The following is a 21554-nucleotide window of genomic DNA, read 5'->3' on the forward strand; positions in this document are numbered from 1 at the left end:
TGTTTTTTCTTTTTTCTCTCATCTCTTTGGACTCCTGAAAAATTGTTCTGAATTTAGGGGGGTACATTGAGCATTATTCATGATTTAGGGGGGTCTCCAAGGCAGGAAAAGCCCGCAAAAAGCCCGCGAAAGGGGGGTTCGGAAATGTTGGCAGTCCTCAGATAGGGGGTGCTTGAAAGAGGGAACCGAACAACTTTTATGCATACCCTAAATAACACTGAGTGGGGGGGGGGGGCGGGGTTGCTGAATGAATATTAGAACAGACCCGCGCTACGGCGCGGCGGGGCTCGGGGGACTTGAACCCCCCCCCCCCCCCCGCCTTTTTAAGAAAAAAAGTATGCATGTAAAGAGACTAGAAACCAACCAAGCAAGGCACCGACGGAAGACGAACTGTTCTGCTAATCTGCGCATATAATTATGCAAATTTTACCGAACAAAATTAGTCTCATCAATGGCTGATTCAGGAGGGCACAGGGGGCACGTCCCCCCCCCCCCCCTCCCCCAGTAAAAAAAAGGGGAAGGGGGAAATAATTAAAGGAGAAAAAAGGAAGGGGAAAAAAAGAAAAGGGAAGAGAGAAAGAAGGAAAAAAAGAGGGAGGAGAGAAAAGGGGAGAGGAGAAAAAGGACTCGGGGGGGGGGAGGAGGAAAGGGGAATTAAGAGAGAGGAGAAAAAAGGCGGAAAGGAAGTAAGGGGGAAAGAGGGAGGAGAAAAAGGGTGGAAAAGGAGAATTATGAGAAGGGGAAAGGGGGACGATATTATAAGAAGGTGTTTTTGTGTTCCTGGATCCGCCGGTGCCGAAGAACATCGTTTAATTTTAGTGTCACTGTCACTTACACAGATGGGTCATAATTATACTGTTACAATATGGACTGTTTGGATGTGTAATTGAAATTATATTCAATATATGACGGATGCGAAAATTGATTCTCGTCCAGCTTCTAGAAACCAACCTGGTATAATTTTTGCAAAATTTGTGCGTGAAATTTTTGTTTTTGGTGCGTCCAGGACGCAAAAATTAACGTAGCACTTGTGTCTGCGAGTAACCCTATCCCCCCCCCCCCAGACGAGAATCGGCGGAGCCGGGGGGCATATGGCCCCTTTTTATTTCTAATATTATAGCTAGTAGTCCGTTCCACATTCTTATGCGTGCCTCTACCACCTAGCTCTGATAATTAAGTGCCAATTCATTTATGAAAATTGCCCCTATTAGAATCTGAGAGGTGCTCATTTTACTTCAACCAGTGCCCTATTCTCACCTCTGATTAGTGCCCCTTCTTATTTTGACATGTGCCCCCTTAATTTTTATTTCTAATAAGTGCCCTTTTTTCCTTCTGATAAATGCCTCCTTTCCTTTGTAATACAAGCCACTTCTCCTTCTCATAATGCGATTTCTGACATCCCTGATAAGTGATAGATGCCTCCATTAAGATCTCATAGTAGATGCCCATTTTCTTTCGACAAGTGCCCATTTCCCTTTGTATTATGTGCCCCTTTCAATTCTCAGGTAAAAGAAGTGCCCTTTACCATTTCTGATAAGCGACCTGCGGAGATCAATGCTTGAGACAATCACGAGGGCTGAATAAGACTAGTATCAGGGGCCGATCCATCACCATCATCTTCATTATCACCATTCATCACCATCGCCATCATCCTCATTATCATCATCATCATTAATTAGCATCATCATCATTGTCACCATCACCATCATCATCATCACCATCCTCATCATCACCATCACCATCATCATAAGTTAGTATCATCATCATCCTCACTCATATTACCCTCTTTCCAAATATTCTAATCTTCTTCCGGCCACCCCCTCTCACTCTCTCTCTTTCTCTCTCATAATTGCTTGCTGTGTCTGTATAAATCACAACCACAACATAACTAAGCATATGAAACTGTATAATGTGGACATGCAGCAGGAGAATGTATTACAAGTGTACAAAGGAAAAGGGTGGAAGGAGTGAATTTGTCATTTCATTCGTATCTGATTTGATTCGATATCAAAGTAATATTGATCAGTTAATGTCTTGTTGGCTCTCAGCGCAAATTATTCTAATAAAAGCAAGTCATTCTTATGCCATGTGTGATGAGCATGAAATAGTTAAAACCATCCCAAACTCTTGTTCATATATGACAAGGCGAAACCGTAGCGATTTTTCATGATGACGCAAAGTGTAATACTCTTCACATATCTGTTAATTATAACACAGAGCTCTATAATTGGCTAATTCAGGGTGGATCAATGCACGAATGTAGGTAGACAACAGGGGCGGACCTAGGGGGATTAACCCGCCCCCCCCCCCCCTTGGGCTGGCCGGAAAAAAAAAGTTTTAGATGTCGGGGGCCAATTGATTTTTGTGTAGTGCCTTAAACAAAAAATATTGGTCAGCACTTTTTTGAAATTCGGGGGGCAAACTGAAGAAAAAAATTGAGTACCCCCCTGAGCAAAAAGCTACATCCGCCCCTGGACAAAGAATCAGAAAAGCACACTCTCTTTCGGTTTACCTTTTCATAGCAATCAAATCAAGAAATACCTTTGTAATGTAGTCAACTGTGAGTCATGAATCTCAAGATCCTAAATGTATATTTAACAAGAATGCAAAGAATTTATTTAGACAAATCAATCTAAGAGGCTATTTCAATAGCTTCGAGCGTTACTCTTGAAATGTGTGAACATAACAATGGTTTATTATACAATCTGAACATGATTTCAATATGCAAAACAATAAGCTTGTAATCGTAGTGCCCTTAAGTTAATTTCTTGACAGTCGTTGTGATAGTATAATTTGTACCACATAACGTCGACTGTGAAAGAAAGGGAAGTTCTTCCCCTTTAGCAGTAAAACATTACAAGATCTTTCCCCTTTAGCAGTAAAACATTACAAGATCTTTCTCACAAATAAAAACATCATTTCATAATACAGAAAAAAAAGGAAGGAAAAAAATTACCCTCGAAGCACAATAAACTATAACTACACTGCAGCCAGGTACACAATAACATATCTATATAGTACAATAAGACCTGACGTATATATGCTGTGTATATCATATTGCACTTTTCAAATTTATTTTGGCTCTGTCACACAGCATATACATAACAAAACTCTACAAATAAATCAACTTCAGAAACTGGATAAAGATTTATCTGGAGCGTAGATTTCATCTAAAACCCTCTGCACACCCCTCTGAATATAAGTCATTACATCAGAAGGTGTAATCATTAATAGAGAAACAGGTTCTTTAGGTTCATGTACGTGCATTGGAAAGCAACAAAATACAAAAATAAGCATTATGTACCTTATCCATTTTAACATACTATATAACTTATAATAATAATAATAATATACATCTTTAAATAAATTTTCATTGTCCTTAAGTTAAAGGGGAAGTACACGCTAATATTAAGTCGGTTTTAATAGAAGCAGAAAAATTAGAGGAAACAGTCAGTGACATATTGAGCAATATCCAATAAGGAATAGTAAAGTGTTCAATTTTTGAAGTTGCGATCAATCAAACACAAATTGGCAACACTTGCGAGGCACCTCTCCAATTTGCTCTGTACATAAAATATCATAAGATTTCCTTTCCTTTGTTATTGATGACAGAATTTTTTTTGTTTCCATACAGGGGTTGAACAGATACATATTTGTAATAATTATATTGAGGGTTCATGTGTGCTGATAATTTTCTTGACATGAAAATTATCTTGAAGGAAAATAACAATTTCTGATTATTTTATTACAGAGCAAAAGGGAGGGGAGCTTGCAAGATACATAACAGAGTTGCCAAATTGTGTTTGATTAATCTGTTAATTAAAACCTGTTAATTAAAACTTCTTATCAATAACCAGTTCCAATAACTGTTATAAAACTGTAATCGTGGCATTTGATTGTCTGAGACCTAATTTGTAATGGATTTTTTTTTGTTATTGATAACAAGTTTTTATGAACAGGGCACTGGAAGACGCAGTGAAACCTGACTGAGCGACTTCCAGTACAGAAAGACCAGTCTTTCACGACCAATCTGTTTTCCTTATACAGTGTTTCCCATTGAAATATGCACTATAGGAACCTATACATAGTGTCCACCTGTCTATAACGAAAATATTTTCAGTTTTCCTTATATAGTGTTTTCCATTGAAATATGCACTATAGGAACCTGTACATAAGGTCCACCTGTATATGAAGACCATATTTTTTGTTCCCATTGAAATATTCTCTGAAGGGACCTGTACATAAGGTCCACCTGTTCATAAAGACCATATTTTCTGTTCCCCTTGAATATGCACTATAGGATCGTGCGCATAAAGACCACCTAGAAAGAATGCATTTTTCTCGTATCCCACGAGCAGTCTTTATTTATATGTTTCACTGTACCTCTGATCAACTATTGCTTTAAGTTTCATATCACCTACATGTAAACTGGCATTCATATACATGTGTGTCATATAAAAACTCTTAAGTCACCGACAATATCTACTATTATGCCCTTTGCGCCACAGACGGCTTCATCTTCACGCCACATTTTGCCAAGCTACTTCATGATATGTTATATGTTTACAGCTATGCCACATTAGATGTAACGAGAGAAAATTAAAAGATATACTAATTTTTACAGAGCCTCTAATGAAGACATCGCCCTGCAACTATAATGCATGTTTAATAACAATTTTGGTTTACCCAGGGAAGCCTCATGAGCTTCGATGCTGTTCTTTCTGAGGGCCCTGCGATTATTATTACACCAGGGGGTGTTTCACAAATATCCTAAGTAGAACTTAACACTAAGTTGGACTTATAAATTATGGACAGCCATTGGAGCCTTAAAATGAAATGTATTCAAAAGCAGAAATTCAAGTATTTTAGACCTTTTATAAATTCCACATCCAGAACATGAACTCTCCTTGATGATAGAAAATATGAATGATTTGAATAAACAATTGATGCCTTTCAAAATAACTTATACAAAATATTTTCAAAGATGCTAATGGCTTTCCATAATTTTTAAGTCCAACTTAGAGGTAAGTTCAACTTAGGATCTTTGTGAAACACCCCCCAGCAATTACCAGGTACCCATTTACACCTGGGTAGAGAGAGGCAGATGTGGATTAATGTCTTGCCAAAGGATGTCAGTGCAGGGCTGGGATTCGAACCCTCAACCCTTGGATTAAGTGAATGAACCACTATACCATGATGTCTCCTTATGTAAATGATTTGTACAACGTACATCTTAAATGAACGAGTGCAGACAATTTAAATCAATTATCAATATAAATTATTATTGATTGTTGACAGTGAATTAATAAATTCAATAAATTAAAGCTGTCAACTAAATAGAGCATTCTATACAGTTACGACAACAAAAGATGTAAAATATGCATTTGTAATACAAACAAATTAACTGAAGAAAATTGTCATCAACGTATTTCATCCCCACTTTGAAAATCAGCGTTCAGAGTAATCGGTAACTAATTTTCATCAATGAAAGTAGTTATGCAAGTTAACTCTTGCATGATTGCTATGATGTCTAGTTTACGGCCGTCCCTCCGTTATTGAACATCGCATTTTCAATAAAGCATTACTATACAGTTTCCCTGTGCTAGCTATTGGGTGTTCAAAATTAGCTGTGGAGTAAAATAGCACCATGCATATAGTACTACTATCTTCCCTCTGATGTCACAGTCATGTTCAGTTTTACTGTTGGGCATTGTAGAGTGAAGAAGCTCCTAAATGTTAGGTATGATGAATATATTACTATTTAGTCGAGTCGAGTCGAGTGGTTTAAGCACTTGACTTGAAATTCAAAGGTCGTGGTTTGATCCCCGATACAGCACCAATGTCTTTTGGCAAGGCATTAATCTTCATTTGCCACACTCAACCCAGGTGAGGTAAATAGGTACCTGGCAGGAATTAATTCCTTGAAATGCTGTAGCTCTGTAATGGCAGCTAGGCTAAAGCCGGGGTAATAATTAATGCGCCTCGGAATAGAATTTCTAGATAGACGGCGCTATAGAAATGCCTATTAATATAAAATTAATATCACCTCTCTGCTGCTGAATGTTCAATTTACAGTGAAATAGTTCATGAATGTTGGTCATGATGAATATAATATTATTCTCTCCAAAAAGATAGGAATGACTATCCTCCATCTGCCGTTTGATGTTCAGCTTTGCTGTCGAGCGTTGAAGAGTGAAGCAGTTCCTTGATGTTTGGAATGGCATCAGACGGAGAGATTCCACTGTGTAATTCACCTAACGTAGTTTCCATCTGTAAAGACAACAACAATAACAACAATACCCATTACTGGCTGAGGCCAAGGAAAAGTCATGTGTATTACAGTTGTCAGGAAATATTAGGCAAATAATTACCGTTGGTGAATGTGATGGGACAACTATCACTTCCGAGGCGATCTGGATGTTGCTATCTTTCCGAAGGGAAGCTGAGGAAAGATAGCGTATACATTCAGATGGCCGAAGAAGTGATAGTTTGCCATCACCTGAAAACCTAAAGGTGATTATTTGCTCTATATTCCACATCGGAAACATTTCAATTCTTCCGTTATTTTAGAGCAACAAGTCATCAATTAACAGCTAGCAAACGGTGTACGAAACGAACTGTGTATGTAGCATGGGGTGTGACTATAATTCGCCCGTGACCAAAGTTTGCGTACTAACACTAAAAGCGCTTAAAGAGAGCAATACGCAATGGATACAATTAAAGTGCGTTGCACTGTGTAGACAGGACTTCTATCTTCAGTAAAAGTGCGTTGCACTGTGTAGATAGTACTACTATCTACACAGTGCAACAAACTTTTCTTCTCCCATCAATGATGGGCGAACTATCTTTCATCACGTTATTTACTTTTGACCAATCGTAGAGCAAGATTGTTAGTATATGGAATATAAAAAGTGATAACCTTCATCTTAGACGTATACAAATCTGACAAACAGTGCGCTCTGTAAAAATTCGGATGAACAAGATTCAGTAAGTCGTAAAATGAAAAGAATACATCGATTATGATATTAATCCTTATTATTGTTTTTATTTACATAAAAAATCAGAAAATTATGTAGGATAGAAAGATTTAGGCATTATGGTTTAAAAAAAACAAGTGGACTAAAAAATGGCCTTAACCCTATTTTAACTGGGCTATTTCAGACCAGGTTTTTACTGGGGAGGGGTCAATTTGACCCCCCCTTAAGATCTCGGCCGTTTCACGGCCGATCGCCGCGAAAATTTGCATACATGTCAAGTGAAGTGTATAGAATACTATGGTAATTTCAATTTTTTTTTAAATTCACTCATTTACATATTTATGGTAATTTATGCAAATAAGGTCATAAAATTCACATTTTTGCCCATAAATCATACATTATTGATATTTAAGCATTCTTTTTCACTACATATATTTGTAAGACCGTTTGGAATAATAATACAACACAAAAAATTAGAAGAACCAGGTTATTCCTTATGTTATCTCTTGTTTTGATAATTTCTTATGTATTTCATTGTTTTTTCAACTTATGTATTTTATTGTTTTTGTTGTTTTATTTCATTTATAACTACAATTCAACTATTTTGACCCCAAAACAAACACCCAAACTTTAAACAAGACTAAATAACCAATGTTTTATCTCTTTTTAGGAAAAATGACATTTCCATATGTTTTGTACACAAATCACAAAAATGAGCAATTTTCGGGCTGACATCCAACAACAAAATGTCACGTGACTCCGTAACTATACGTCCGATTTTCAAAAAAATTGTTTTAAAAGATGCGTAAGACTCGAAAGAAAAAAATCATGAAAGGAAAATTCTATATCTGCCGCGGTTTCGGAGTAGTCGCGAAATTTCTACAGGGGGGGGTCAAATTGACCCCCCCCCCCCCCCAGTTAACGTAGGGTTAAGTTGGAAAACAAGCAGTAAATCCCCTGCAAGGATTCAACCATAGACACAAATTTAAACATAAATAATCGGAACCTCACTGAATACTGATCGATCAACAAGTTGAAAATGGGGATTTATGAAGGAACATGTAAATAAATGTATACAAATTTTTATAAATGGATAAAAATTAACCGGTATATAAATGTATACAAATTTAGGGTTTGATACTGTGATAGTACTCCTAACCCCTCCGCGACTTTTGAACACACACACAGAGCATACAAGATTTCAAATGCGCGTTCAAGCCATGCAATTTACGCTGGGCCGCACGCAGTAACTGCATTGCCTTACTGCAGTACCTGTAAACAAGTACAGTATAGATTGGAATTCTGTATGTTGGATTTCTTTTAGCATTGATTTGAAACTGTTTTGAGCTTCAAAAGACTGTAAATATATAACTGTAATGAGCATAATCTCTTGATATTGGATTTATTTTCTAGACCTATTCATGAATCAATGAAAAGCATGAGATACCGGTATATAAAACAAATATGGACTGCTCTGTAATAATCGGATGGTGGAGGAAATTATCACTCCCTCGGCCATGTTCATACCGGCCCTTCTATCAAGGGTGGGTATGAACACCACCTTGGGACTGATAATTCCCACCATCATCCTCATGAGCAGTCAATATTTGTATACTATCTCTCTGGATAGGCTGTGGCCTGACCCATTTCATACCTGTTTTATAAGTTGTATACAAAGATCCACAATGTCTCTCCATTTCTGCATCTCTTTGGCATGCATCTGTTGTTGCTGTTGTAATAACACTGTCCAATCCTTTTCAGACTTTGGTAACTCCCTGAAAAAAATGGAAATATAATTAGGAAATCAATGATTGGGTTGCAGTTTGAGCATTTGAAATTGACAATACGATCGCTTAAAGGCATCGTTTAACAATGTTGAATCTGAGATGCACGGCCCTACGTGTTATCAGTGTCTGTGATATGGTGTAATATTGAAGCCCTAAAGAAATTTCGCTTCAAAAAGAGCAAGAAGTGCCTCAATAAAGTAGAAATCTTTGACTGACCGGTTCTACCATACTTGTTTTCCCCAATAGACTGTAGTGTTATGAAAACGCAAAATTTGATTTCGATTTCCTTTCATAAATATCTTGATAATCAGACGGACGGTCAGCTTGTAAAAATCATGGGGCTCCTGGCTGACCTAAGGGTTTATAATTATCATTGCAGCATGAGCTAAATACAGGGTTTTGTTTCAGAATCTGAGATAAAGTTACCCAATACCCAAGGTTTTCCATTGTTAAAATCCATTCTATCACAATTTGATGAAGAAATAAAATTGTTACTACTGTGTGTAACAGTAAAGTGTCATATTGTAGATCATTAATCTGTTAGAAATTGAAGGGTTTATATTTGGGCAAAAGGCAAACGCGTCCCCCACCCCACATGATGACGTTGTACCAATACTCCTTTGCACTGAAATTGAAAAAAATTGTCTGTTTGGGCCAGAAGGGTGTTAACTCTGTGTTAAAGTATATCAGTAAATGCCCTTCTGGCTCCAAACATATGACAAATGTTAATAGAATAATTGTTTTTAACTTTGAACCAATGTTCTTGCCTTTTTGTAAATATTACGTTATATAATTCTTTATCTTTTATTTTGTGTAAAATACCAAAGCTTTGTATTTAATCACAAAACATATTTACCCTAAATGTAGAATAGCTTGTAGCTTAAGTATGTATTCATAGATATTCATATTTATTCATTACATTCTCAGTCATTGCTGTGATACTTTTGTGTGTTAGTGGTACCAGACACGATTATCATTAAATGATATTTTCTGGTCCCATTCATTCTTTCAATGTTAACCCTTCACATTTGATTGTTATATTGATGTACTTTTGTTTGGATAATAAACTTCAAACTCAAACTCAAACTCAACTCAAACTCAACTCAAACTCAACAGACACAGTGGTGATGCAATGGTTGTGCTTACCCAAGCTTTTGGACAAACTCCGCGCTGGACCAGACCTGCTTTCCCGATGTTCCCTCTTCCAATGACTTCAGTTGGAGGAACAAAGATACATTGAAGACACATAATACAGCCAAGCTGTCACAAACAAAACAAAACAAAAAAAGACATCAAATATTGTTCAAATGGTTGAACCCCCTCCCCCCCCCTCCCCCTCCCCCAGCAAATTAATACAATAAATATCATCCTGAAAAAATAGTTGAGATTAACCCATCCATGCCAAGGGCGCAAACCCCAACCAAGAATATCATGTTTCATTAAAACTAAGACATAGTTATCCTGAACTAAAGGTTCATCCATGCTAAAGGTCGTTTCAATGGACCATACCGAAGGCTGAATTTAACAATGAAACAAAGAAGTACTTGTATACAACTCTAATTTGACTCTTGAAAGGTTATATGGGACAACCGTTCACAATAATAGCAGCACAAAAGGGGCTGTATCCTCTTGAGTTTTTGCTGACAGCAACGCACTACTGTTAGTTCAATGCTGTAAATGTTGGTACGTCGTTTTGCGCCTCATAGAGAATTTTAAACACACGAGAAGGAAAATAATTTACCTCCGAAAATATAACAGTGGACCCCAGCAATTTCAATAGGGACACCCAACATATAATTATTTTGAGAGAAACCTGGTGCATATATACAGATCACAAATTTTCTGCTCTACAACCCCTCATAAAATGCTTGAAGGTAATGAAAAGTCGTGCCACCTATTTGTCCTGGGGCATAATTCAATGTTGGTTTTGTGAAGCAACATAATAATAATGATAATAATATAAATAATACGTCATGTTTACCCAAGGTAGCCTCATCAGTATTCATACTGTTCACCCTGAGCGCCCTGCAATCATATTATTACCCCTGCTTTAGCCGAGCTACCATGAAAATGTGCTCAAGCGGTCAAGTGATTTCATTCAGGTCCCCATTTACCTCACCTGGGTGGAGAGTGGTAAATGTATAATAACATCTTGCCAAAAGACATTACTACCTCGAACCATGCGACCCACAGTCCGGTGACGTAATAATAATAATTATAGTGCTTATATAGCGCCTAACACTTACTTCATCAGAGGTCTCTAAGCACTCTACAAATAATGCAGCATAATTACCCTGGCTTTAGCAGTGCAGCTGTTACGCACGCTACGTTTCAAGGAATAAATTCCTACCAGGTACCCATTTACTTCACCTGGGTGTAGTGTGGCAAATGTAGATCAATGTCTTGCCAAAGGACATAAGTGCAGCAGCGGGACTCGAACCGCAGACCTTGTGATCGACACTCCGGCGACTTATCCACTCGACACCTCTATAATACAGTTTTTATTACAATAACTCCTGCTTGAAAGGCTCTACAGAAGAAAACTGCATCAAAGTGTATACAAATTGGCCAAGGCTACCAAACCGTACTCATATTTGTTGGTGGAAAAAGCAAGGAATTGTAAAGCCTTACATGATAGATATGAAAGCCATGGTGCTGTGTAGACTGAGTTTAGTCTCTGAGTTTGGTTGGAACCATACCGGAGTGAGGTTAGATAGGAACCCTGCAAGGAAGAGAGATGAATACTTCATTAGGAAAATAAATTTGTTTTTCAATTCAATTCAATTCAATTTTGCTTGCATTGGCAATAAAACGCATGACATATCAAATTAAAATACTTATATCCTCCTAAGTGTTCCTGTTGAGATGCCTCAAACATCTCTTTACCTTCCCCCCACCCACATTTCGCTATCTTTCTCCCCCCCCCCCCCTCTCCAGATCTTGCTCCCTCTCTCTATCTCTCTCTCTTCCCCTTTCTCTCCCTCTCTCATAACCCCTCCTGCTCTCTCTCTCTTCTTCTCTGTCTCTATCTCTCTCCTTCCCTCTCACAATACCTCCTACTCTGATCATTTGAAGTGTACAAGAGGCTAACACTCTTAAAACCTGTTAAATTCACAAACTATTTTTAGTACTGGATTGCGGTAATACCTTTGCTCTCTTTTCTTTTGTCTCCGTCTTCAGATGCTGTGATCATCTCTTTTCCCCCTTTCTTTCCTCCCCCCCCCCCCTCTCTCTCTCTTTCTCTCCCTCTCCATCTCCCTCTCCCTCTCCCTCTCCCTCTCCCTCTCCCTCTCCCTCTCCCTCTCACTCTCTCTCTCCTCTCACAATACCTCCTACTCTGACCATTTGAAGTGTACAAAAGGCTAACACTCTTAAAACCTGTTAAATTCACAAACTATTTTTAGTACTGGATTGCGGTAATACTTTTGCTCTCTTTTCTTTTGTCTCCGTCTTCAGATGCTGTGATCATCTCTTTTGTTCCCTTTCTTTCCTCCCCCTTCCCCTTTCTTCCTCTCTCTCTCTCTCTCTCTCTCTCTCTGATATCCCTTCTCTCTCTCTCTCTCTCTCCTCTCACAATATCTCCTACTCTGAAACGTTGAAGTGTAAAAACCTGTTAAATGCACCTCTTTTTAGTACTGGATTGTGGTAATACCTGTTCTCTTTTCTTCTGTCTCCCTCTTCAGATGCTGTGATCATCTCTTTTGTTCCCTTTCTTTCTTCCCCCCACCTCTTTCTCTCTCTATCTCTGATACACTTACATGTAAACACCTATATATTTACGAACCTGTTTGAGTACTGGATTGTGGTTGAACTTCTGTTCTTCTCTTCTCCTCTGTCTCTCTGTTTTGATGCTGTGATCGTCCCTTCTTTCCCTTCCTCCCCCCCCCCCTTCTTTCTTTCTTTCTTTCTTTCTCTCTCTCTCTCTCTCTCTCTTAAACACCTATATATCTACGAACCTGTTTGAGTACTGGATTGTGGTTGAACTTCTGTTCTTCTCTTCTCCTCTGTCTCTCTGTTTTGATGCTGTGATCGTCCCTTCTTTCCCTTCCTCCCCCCCCCCCTCCTTCTTTCTTTCTTTCTTTCTTTCTCTCTCTCTCTCTCTCTCTCTCTCTTAAACACCTATATATCTACGAACCTGTTTGAGTACTGGATTGTGGTTGAACTTCTGTTCTTCTCTTCTCCTCTGTCTCTCTGTTTGGATGCTGTGATCGTCTCTTCTTTCCCTTTCTCTTCTTCGGAGGTACTGCTATCTCCAGATGATCGCGAATGAACTTCACTGAAAAAAACAAAAACATGAAGCACCGATGGAGCGATTCCGTATTAGAAATAATAACACTTACAAAGATAAGATTTTCAAGTCTATTAATGATACAATTTTATTGGAAGGCAATATTGATCAACCGTCTCTTAGGGTCCTTCATCATTTAGGGGGTAATTAAATGGCAATTAGGTTCAGAACAAGCAATAAAAATACTTCCTTTTCCTATTCCTTTCATCAAATCATGAAATAATACACCTTATGCCCATTGACTTGGGTTCTGATATCACAATATAATATGCTCAAAACAATATTTCATCAAATACTTGAACGTGTATGGGTAATGGGCTAAAACTGTTTGTCAGAATTCATTTTTCTGAAACTACCTTAAATCTCTATGTATAAGTTGCACCATATTTTTAGGACCAAGAGACCCCCCCCAAAAAAAAAAAAACCTCTTCCCGGCCTTCGAATTAGGAACGTATATTAACTTCAAATAGTGGATCATACTCTTTATTCGCATTATGTAAATTCACGTTGAGACACAAAGACTTTTGAAAACGACTAAAAAGTAGCATTTTGAGGACTGAAATATCCTGTACCTGTGTATAAGACGCACCCCCGACTTTTTAATTTTTTCCTCGGCAAAAAGTGCGTCTTATACACAGAGATTTACGGTATATTGTCATACTGGTATCATACTTACCTAGTTCTCTTTCTCCTTGTTTCACACCTGACTCTACGTTTCTCTCAATGAAGTTCTTGACCAAGCCTAGCGCTGACTTCAGGAACTCTATCCTCATGATAAATCTGCAAAAGAGACGAACAGAAATAATATTAATGATAATAGCTACGTTCACATTGCAAACATATATATCGCAGGGATTGGTCAAGGTGCCTACAAAGTACTACTATTAAAGGCATCATTTAACAATGTTAAATCTGAGATGCACTGCCCTACGTGTTATCAGTGTCTGTGATATGGTGTAATATTGAAGCTCTTAAAAAATTGTGCTTCAAAATGATCAAGAAGTGCCTCAAAATGGGAAAAATCTTTGAGTGACCGGTTCTACCATACTTGTTTTCCCCAATAGACTGTAGTGTTATGAAAACCGTTTGGCAAACGCAAATTCAATTTCAATTTTTCAATCATAAATATAAATTGATAATCAGACAGGCGATCTGCTTGTTAAAGTCATGGGGTTACTGACTGACCTCAAGGTTTATAATTATCATTGCAGCATGAGCTAAATCAAGGATTGTTTTTAAAGGATCTAAGACAAAGTTACCGGATCCCTTTAAACGACAGCTGGTCGGGGAGATCATAGTCAGAACCTGGCAGGCGTAAACAAAGAAGCCGTTACAGAAAGGAACATTCACACTTACCTTAATCGAGAGCTGGCCGGGGAGATCATGGTCAAAACATGGCAGGTGTAAACATAGAAGCCGTTACAGAAAGGAACATTAACCAGGGCTTAAATTGATCCAAGGCCACCAAGGCCATGGCCGTGGATGCCCCTTTGATTGGCCTCAATGCCCCTCTCATTGGCCTTGGAGAATTTTTGTGCCCTTTCCACTTCTTCCTATTTGTGCTGAAATATTAGGAATGTGCCCTACAGAAAAGTGGCCTTGCCCTAAAAATATTGAAATTTAAGGCCTGATTCACACTCACCTTAATCGAGAGCTGGTCGGGGAGATCATGGTCAGAACCTGGCAAGTGTGAACGTAGAAGTAGTCACAATAAGGCACGTTTTTGTTGTACACCTCTTTCTCTACGATGTAGCTCTGCCCAGTCTTACTCCAATTCTTTTGAAACATCTAAAATAAACGGATAAGGAGCAAAAAAATGTAATCAGAGTAGGACTCACAGTTAATCGATCAAACGTTTTTATGGTAAATGTGATCAGACCACTGTATACTACTATGATACAACTGCAATCCGATTTTAGAAGAGGATGCAAATGATATCAGGTATGGGAAAGTTCAACAGGTATGATCTTCTTTGGCTGAGCTAAAGAATAAAGATAAGACAACTCTACATTGAAATTTTGTGCATGTATAGAGTACAGGATCATCAAAATGTGATGAGGTAAACCATGCCTTTTTTTTTCTAATGGGAAGTAGACCATGATATTAAGTTGTTTTTAATAAAAAGCAGAAAATGAGAGCAAAAACTTAGTGACAGTTTGAGGAAAATCTTTGAAATTTGTTGAAGTTGTCATCAGTGATACAAAATTGGCAACACTGGGACATATCTTGCAAGCTCGGCTCCAATTTGCTTAACTTTCATTTTTCTTAGTTATTAATGAATAATAAGGAATAGATTTGTGTCATACATGGGTTGTATGAAAAAGATATTTGCAATAATTATATTTAGGGTGAATGTATGATTTTTCATAAGGGAAAATCTAAAATTTTGAGTTTATTTAGTACAGGGCAAATAGGAGGGGACCATGCAAGATACGTCACATAGCTGCCAATTTCTGTTTGGGGTTCCTGACTGACCTAAAGGTTTATAATTATCATTGCAGCATGAGCATACTCCAGGATTTTGTTTCAGAATTTGAGATAAAGTTACCAGTTCCCTTTAAAGTGAGATGGCAGTCAGTTTCCAAATGCAGTAGGTCATAATTTGCTCATTTTGCTGACACCACTCTTGCGCACAGCAAACCTACAGTCCCATCAACAAATACCCTCTGGGTCTCTGAGAGTCTTCGGATGATGGCAATGTGAGATACTCATAACTTTTCCATATGGGGCGATTGGTGGAAAATGCAGAGGGCCTCATAAAACTGAAGGCTAATCCTGATGATTGACAACGCCTGTTATTGGGTAAACACCCAAATGGTGTCAAACTTCCCATCAAAACCCACTACTTTGCGTCTTTAAAGCCTGTCTGTACTAGTTTGGCCAAGGGAGATTAGACCTCCCTGCAAGGTCACTGACAGGTGGTATCTCATCAAATCAGCTCTCAATTAACATAAGAAAGAGAGGATCATGGGGGACCAACAGGCACCAATTAGGCATTGTTTGCTATGTAGAGGGCGCAAGTAGCTATAGGAAGTGCAGTGGGTCTTTAAAATCTGCAAATATACTCACGTGATTCTCCTCCACACCACAAGCTTTGTAGCCAAGAGAAGTGTTGAGATGGAGCACATAGCTGAGCTTTCTTTTATCACGATCCGAGTCGTGTCTCGCCCAGTCTCCAATCTCTATGTCTGTAGGAAAAAAGGAAAAAAGGAAATGATCGGTAAGATTTAATAACACAACCAAAATATACATTATACATTTACATACAAATAGAAAGAGAAGGGGGGGGGAGAGAAAGAGGGAGAGAGAGAGAGAGAGAGAGAGAGTGGTGTTAAGGTGAAGCACATAAATGAGCGTTCTTTTATTATGATCAGAGTTGTGTCTCGCCCAGTCTCCAATCTCTATGTCTGTAGGAAGAATGAAAATAACAATTATCAGTCAAATCTTGCGACACAACAGACATGCGCATCGATGACAGAAAGAGAGATAGAAAGGGGGGGGGGGAGGAGAGGAGGCAGATATAAGAGTACAGAGAGTATAAGAAAACATGTTCGAAGGAGAAGGAGGAGATGGCCAAAAAGGCAGGTGTAGAGAGAGAGAGAGACAGACAGATAGAGAGAGAGAGAGAGAGAGAAGGAGGAAAATTAAGATATAAGAGTACAGAGAGTAGAAAGAAGGTGAGACAGACAAAAAGACAGGTGTTGAGAAAGAGAGAGAGACAGAAAGTGAAACTGACGGAGGGAAATTGAATGAAGGATGTACAATTTGTTGTTGTTTACCTGTACACTTCCTGTACTCCAAGAATTTCTTGCAGAATGGATGCTGGTTGCCGTAGAGGGCGGTAAACAGTCTATCCACAGGAATGTTGAAAGTTTCATTGATAATCTCCTTCCCTCCAAAGTCCAGTGAACTTAAAGGATCCACAACTGAGAGACACAAACAAATCAAAGAATCAAAAGTTATATTGAGCCAAACTATAAAATGTGGAATGATTGTCGCAAAAGGATTAAAGGGTATGGGTACCTTTGTCTCAGATTCTAAACAAAATCCTGGATTTAGCTCATGCTGCAGTCATAATTATAAACCCTTAGGTCAGTCAGGAATCCCATGACTCTTACAAGCCGATCGCCTGTCTGATTATCAAGATATTTATGATTGGAACTCGAAATGTCAAAATTCGTTTTCCCAATGATTTTTATAACACTACAGTCTATTGGGGAAAATAAGTATGGTAAAACTGGTCACTCAAAGATTTTTACTTTTTTGAGGCACTTCATGATCATTTTGAAGCGCAATTTTTTAGGGCATCAATATAGCAATATATCACGGACACTGATAACACGTAGGGCCATGCATCTCAGATGTGTACAACTGGAAACACTGTTAAGCAATGCCTTGAATACTGATGTGCCCACCATGGGTAAACAAAATGCAACAATATTCTTCTTAGAACTATACGCTAAGAAAGATAACAAACAGTCCTTTTCAGGACTACACACCCCCAAGAAAGATTACCGAGTCAGAGTCCTTTTCAGGACTCCTCAATCCTCTCTCTCTCTCTCACATGGTGCACCCGCAAGCCTACTGTATAACAATTATTCATTATGATTCCACCAGTCTCTTACATTCTCCGATGTCTTCGCTGGCATCTAATGCACCGTCAGGCTCAGCCTTCTTGTCCAGAGATGGGATCGTCATGGTGATACCATCCCCATCATCAGTCTGGGACTCATCCTTCAAAAAGAAACATAACAAATTCGAGATTTTCAAGTATTGTAAAATTGTGACATGAAACATTTCGTCGGTGGGGTGACAAAACCTTGTATCTCAAAAATCATGAATTTTCAGGAGAGCGAAAAAACTTTCCTGTCTCAACAAATTTAGTGCTGTGACACCGTCCTTTCTTTTTAAAACTGGAATATTTATACAATTTTTAATGTCATTATTGAAATACAGTAAAATAATTGTTTTATATTTGAAAGTGAGTTACAAGGTTTTTGTGTTTATCTACATTGAGAAACGAGTTTTTAGTTTGTATTCAAATTGAGATACGAGTTCTTACTTTCAACTCTGAATGAGTTACGAGGATTGGGTTGAATAAGTTACGAGGATTTGAATACACTAACTTCGGTACTGTTAGGCCGTGTGTGAGTTACGAGGAAAAGGAATTACATGTACGTATCTCATGTTACAAGGTTTTGTCAGTGCAGTTTCAAAGGGGGTTAAAGTTACGAGGTTTAGTTTAAGGGTGTTTGTGTGGAATTTGTGAAAAAACCGAGAAGGAGGCGTTCCATGGATTTATCAGGTGGTGGCGTAGGCCATTAGGTACAAAATTATGCAAAAAAATCAAAATCTCAAAAAATTGAGATACAAGGTTTTGTCACCCCACCGACGGTTTGCAAATCTGGAAACTCACAAATTCAAATTTTAGAATATATTTAGAGATTATTATGTGATAAAAGTACATGTTTACATACAAATGTGAAAGACACAACGATTCCAATGTCATTTACTTATGTCAAGGGGAGGTGTTGGGGGAGGGGGGAGTTTTGCCATTCAGTTTCTCTTATTTTTCTGCTTTCATACAAAACAAATTATTACAAGGGTTGAATTGCCCTTAACTTCTGAACCCAGTATCTGTAGAGATGGTGGCCAGCAGTTGCCCCTTGGAGGGTCTTAATAAGCAGGTCGATAGGACTTGCCTTTGACCCATCATAACTAAGATCTTCTGATCCTATACTTTGTGAGATATCCTATATATTATTCGCCTTCAATTACATTAGGCCTAAAAAAAAAAATGTTTTATTGCCCTTTGCGACAGGCCTAAAAAGTCTTTAAATCTACGGTCGGCTTAAAAAAACTACTGAACAGTTTTTTTTTAAACCCAAGAATTATCAGCCCAAAGAGGATTTTTTTTTTTAAGTAAAAAAAAAAATTAAAATTCTGACCGATTGTCCCATGTTTTGGCACCTAAAGGGCAATACATCATCTTTTTTTTTGGCCTTAGGGGCAACCTGTCTATAGTGGTTAGTTTCAAAGGAGTGGTCTTTATAGATAGGTTTGATTGGACTAACCTTTGACCCCGGAAAGACTTCATCGTAGCTCTGGTCTTCTGATCCTAAACTCTCTGAGATGTCTTCCGTACTATCCACATTCAATTACATTAGGGGCAACCTGTCTATAGTGGTTAGTTTCAAAGGAGTGGTCTTTATAGATAGGTTTGATTGGACTAACCTTTGACCCCGGAAAGACTTCATCGTAGCTCTGGTCTTCCGATCCTAAGCTCTCTGAGATGTCTTCCGTACTATCCACATTCAATTACATTAGGGGCAACCTGTCTATAGTGGTTAGTTTCAAAGGAGTGGTCTTTATAGATAGGTTTGATTGGACTAACCTTTGACCCCGGAAAGACTTCATCGTAGCTCTGGTCTTCCGATCCTAAGCTCTCTGAGATGTCTTCCGTACTATCCTCATTGTCCAGGTTATCCAGACCCTCGGCTTCAAGGAAGTCCGCCGGAAGCTCCTCCCCCTGGATACCGAGGTCACTCCCATAGTTACTGTGAACCCAGCTCCAGTACTCGGATGAGGGCATCGTCTAACAAAATAAGATGAAATTCAAAACATTAGACTAGTTTACACACACATATTTTAGGTCGACACTGATTGAAAAAAATACATGAATAGGCATAAAATATGGTAACAAAAAAGAAAATAGAAAAAAATGAAGACTTTTCAATGTTGAGAAAATGTGAATTTCTGTATTAATGTACTACCAACCCAAAGATTCATAATACATATTTTCCATCAAAAAATTCCTGGCAACAAATATTAACAAGTCAACGCAAAGCGGAACATCCCCTCGCCGGTTATAAATGGCTTATTTTATGAGCTGTGATCTCTGACCTTTGACCTACATTCTCTGAAACCGAAATTAGGATGTATTTTGATACCATGTACCTTCATATCAAATTTCATTAAAATCTGTCAAACATTACCCAAATTATCAAACAAAAAACAGATTTGTTACAGAAAGACGGACGGCAGCATTATTTTGAGTATATCCCCTCAAACTTCGTCGGCGAGGTGATAATAAGGATTGCATGAAAATAACTACATTGTGCCGAAAATTTACTCTGTCTACTTTAGCGTATAGTACGATGCTTCCTTCACTTCTAAGTGCACAAATCTTCTATTTCACTGTATGGGACTTCTATAATTTTAGATATAGTAAATACAGAACTTCCACATGCATGAATCTTTCACAAATTTTGAAATGTTTTCTTCTAAACAGTGACTGAATAACTGACTTTTTGGTCTGAACCGGGACTGCATTTTCAGTCATTCACGAAAGAGTTTGGTCATGAAAAAAGCAGGGGATAAAAATTCCCCATGCAGGATCTTAACTTTACAAGGTTTCATAACAAGTAAAGAACACTTTACGAATATGGACCTAAAATAGAATAACTGGGGCCAGCTTCGTGAAACGCTACCCTTTTAAATACTGACCTGCTCCAACAAAGCGTTCTGCCAGATTCTGAATAAAAGCAGGAACGACTTCTCTCTCGACATGAAAGAGGTGAAGAAAAACTGAACAGGGATGAAAAGAAATAAAACACCAAAAGGTTGATAATGATGGTGATCTCACATTTTCTCCAATCGTTATTTGTGAAAGACGTAGAGGTGCAATTTGGTTCAGGGGGGTGCTTCACAAAGACTAAGATCGACTTTAAGTTGGACTTTACTATGGCAGGCCATTCAGGCCACTGTTTGCTCTCACCATTTACTGGCATTGCTCTCACCATTTACTGGCATTGCTCTCACCACTTACTGGCGTTGGTCTCTCAAGAGATGTACAAATCTACAGAATTTACATTTTTTGATAATTCATTATTGAAGGAAAAAATATTATCTAAAGGTCATAATGGTGAGAAAAAACAGTGGCATGAACGGCCTTGCCCTAGTTAGGTCCAACTTAAAGTTGATTTTAGTCTTTGTGAAACACTCCCCAGGTTACATTTAGAGTACCACCCAAGAGAACCACCATCAACAAGATCACAGAGGTCACCAAGACGACGACGATGATTACGGTAAGGGTTGAGGTTAGGTATACGACCAGTGCAGAAAACCTTGCCAGAGCACAGGTCTTACAATAACATTAATTCTGAGGGTGATAATGCTTTGACACTAAAAATCCAAGTTGTTAAACACAGCATGATAACTATTAAAAAAATGTAATTTTTCTCTCAAAATGAGACTTTAAAATTATGTAGGCATATATTCTTAACGGCATTCAACAAAAGAAATCTGAAAGTACATAAATGTGTGTTTCCTTTTTTTTTAAAGGAGTAAGGAAGCATCTTACCTTCTCGCTGTCTGTACTGACTTGTATCGCATTTGGAATGAATCGTATCGTCCTCTCTTTCGTGATTGCCGTTACATCCTTGAAACGTATTGTCAACTGAAATACAGGCATTGTGAGACATGAAAATTAAATAGTTTTAA

The 21554-nt window shown here is 38.2% G+C and overlaps 1 protein-coding gene across 4 annotated transcripts in view; it reads right to left on the reverse strand.

Moving 5' to 3' along the window:
* Positions 1-5940: 5940 nt before the first annotated feature.
* Positions 5941-21554, reverse strand: part of LOC115921002 (protein Aster-B-like) — a 39153-nt gene continuing 23539 nt past the window's right edge. For 3 of the 4 annotated variants that reach the window (XM_030977885.1, XM_030977886.1, XM_030977888.1), the window contains 13 exons: positions 21415-21510; positions 20559-20639; positions 19447-19647; positions 17678-17786; positions 16832-16978; positions 16122-16240; positions 14695-14840; positions 13729-13832; positions 12900-13040; positions 11396-11486; positions 9911-10024; positions 8632-8752; positions 5941-6270 (listed from right to left, as the gene is read on the reverse strand). In XM_030977885.1, coding sequence (XP_030833745.1) covers positions 6142-6270; positions 8632-8752; positions 9911-10024; positions 11396-11486; positions 12900-13040; positions 13729-13832; positions 14695-14840; positions 16122-16240; positions 16832-16978; positions 17678-17786; positions 19447-19647; positions 20559-20639; positions 21415-21510 — 1599 coding nt within the window. In that variant the 3' untranslated portion in view covers positions 5941-6141. Of the gene's footprint in view, positions 6271-8631; positions 8753-9910; positions 10025-11395; positions 11487-12899; positions 13041-13728; positions 13833-14694; positions 14841-16121; positions 16241-16831; positions 16979-17677; positions 17787-19286; positions 19347-19446; positions 19648-20558; positions 20640-21414; positions 21511-21554 lie in introns of all 4 variants that reach the window. The other variant, XM_030977887.1, reaches the window with a different exon arrangement.

This window comes from Strongylocentrotus purpuratus, unplaced genomic scaffold (genome assembly GCF_000002235.5).
Source record: "Strongylocentrotus purpuratus isolate Spur 01 unplaced genomic scaffold, Spur_5.0 spur5_scaffold_1, whole genome shotgun sequence".
NCBI lineage: Eukaryota > Metazoa > Echinodermata > Echinoidea > Camarodonta > Strongylocentrotidae > Strongylocentrotus > Strongylocentrotus purpuratus.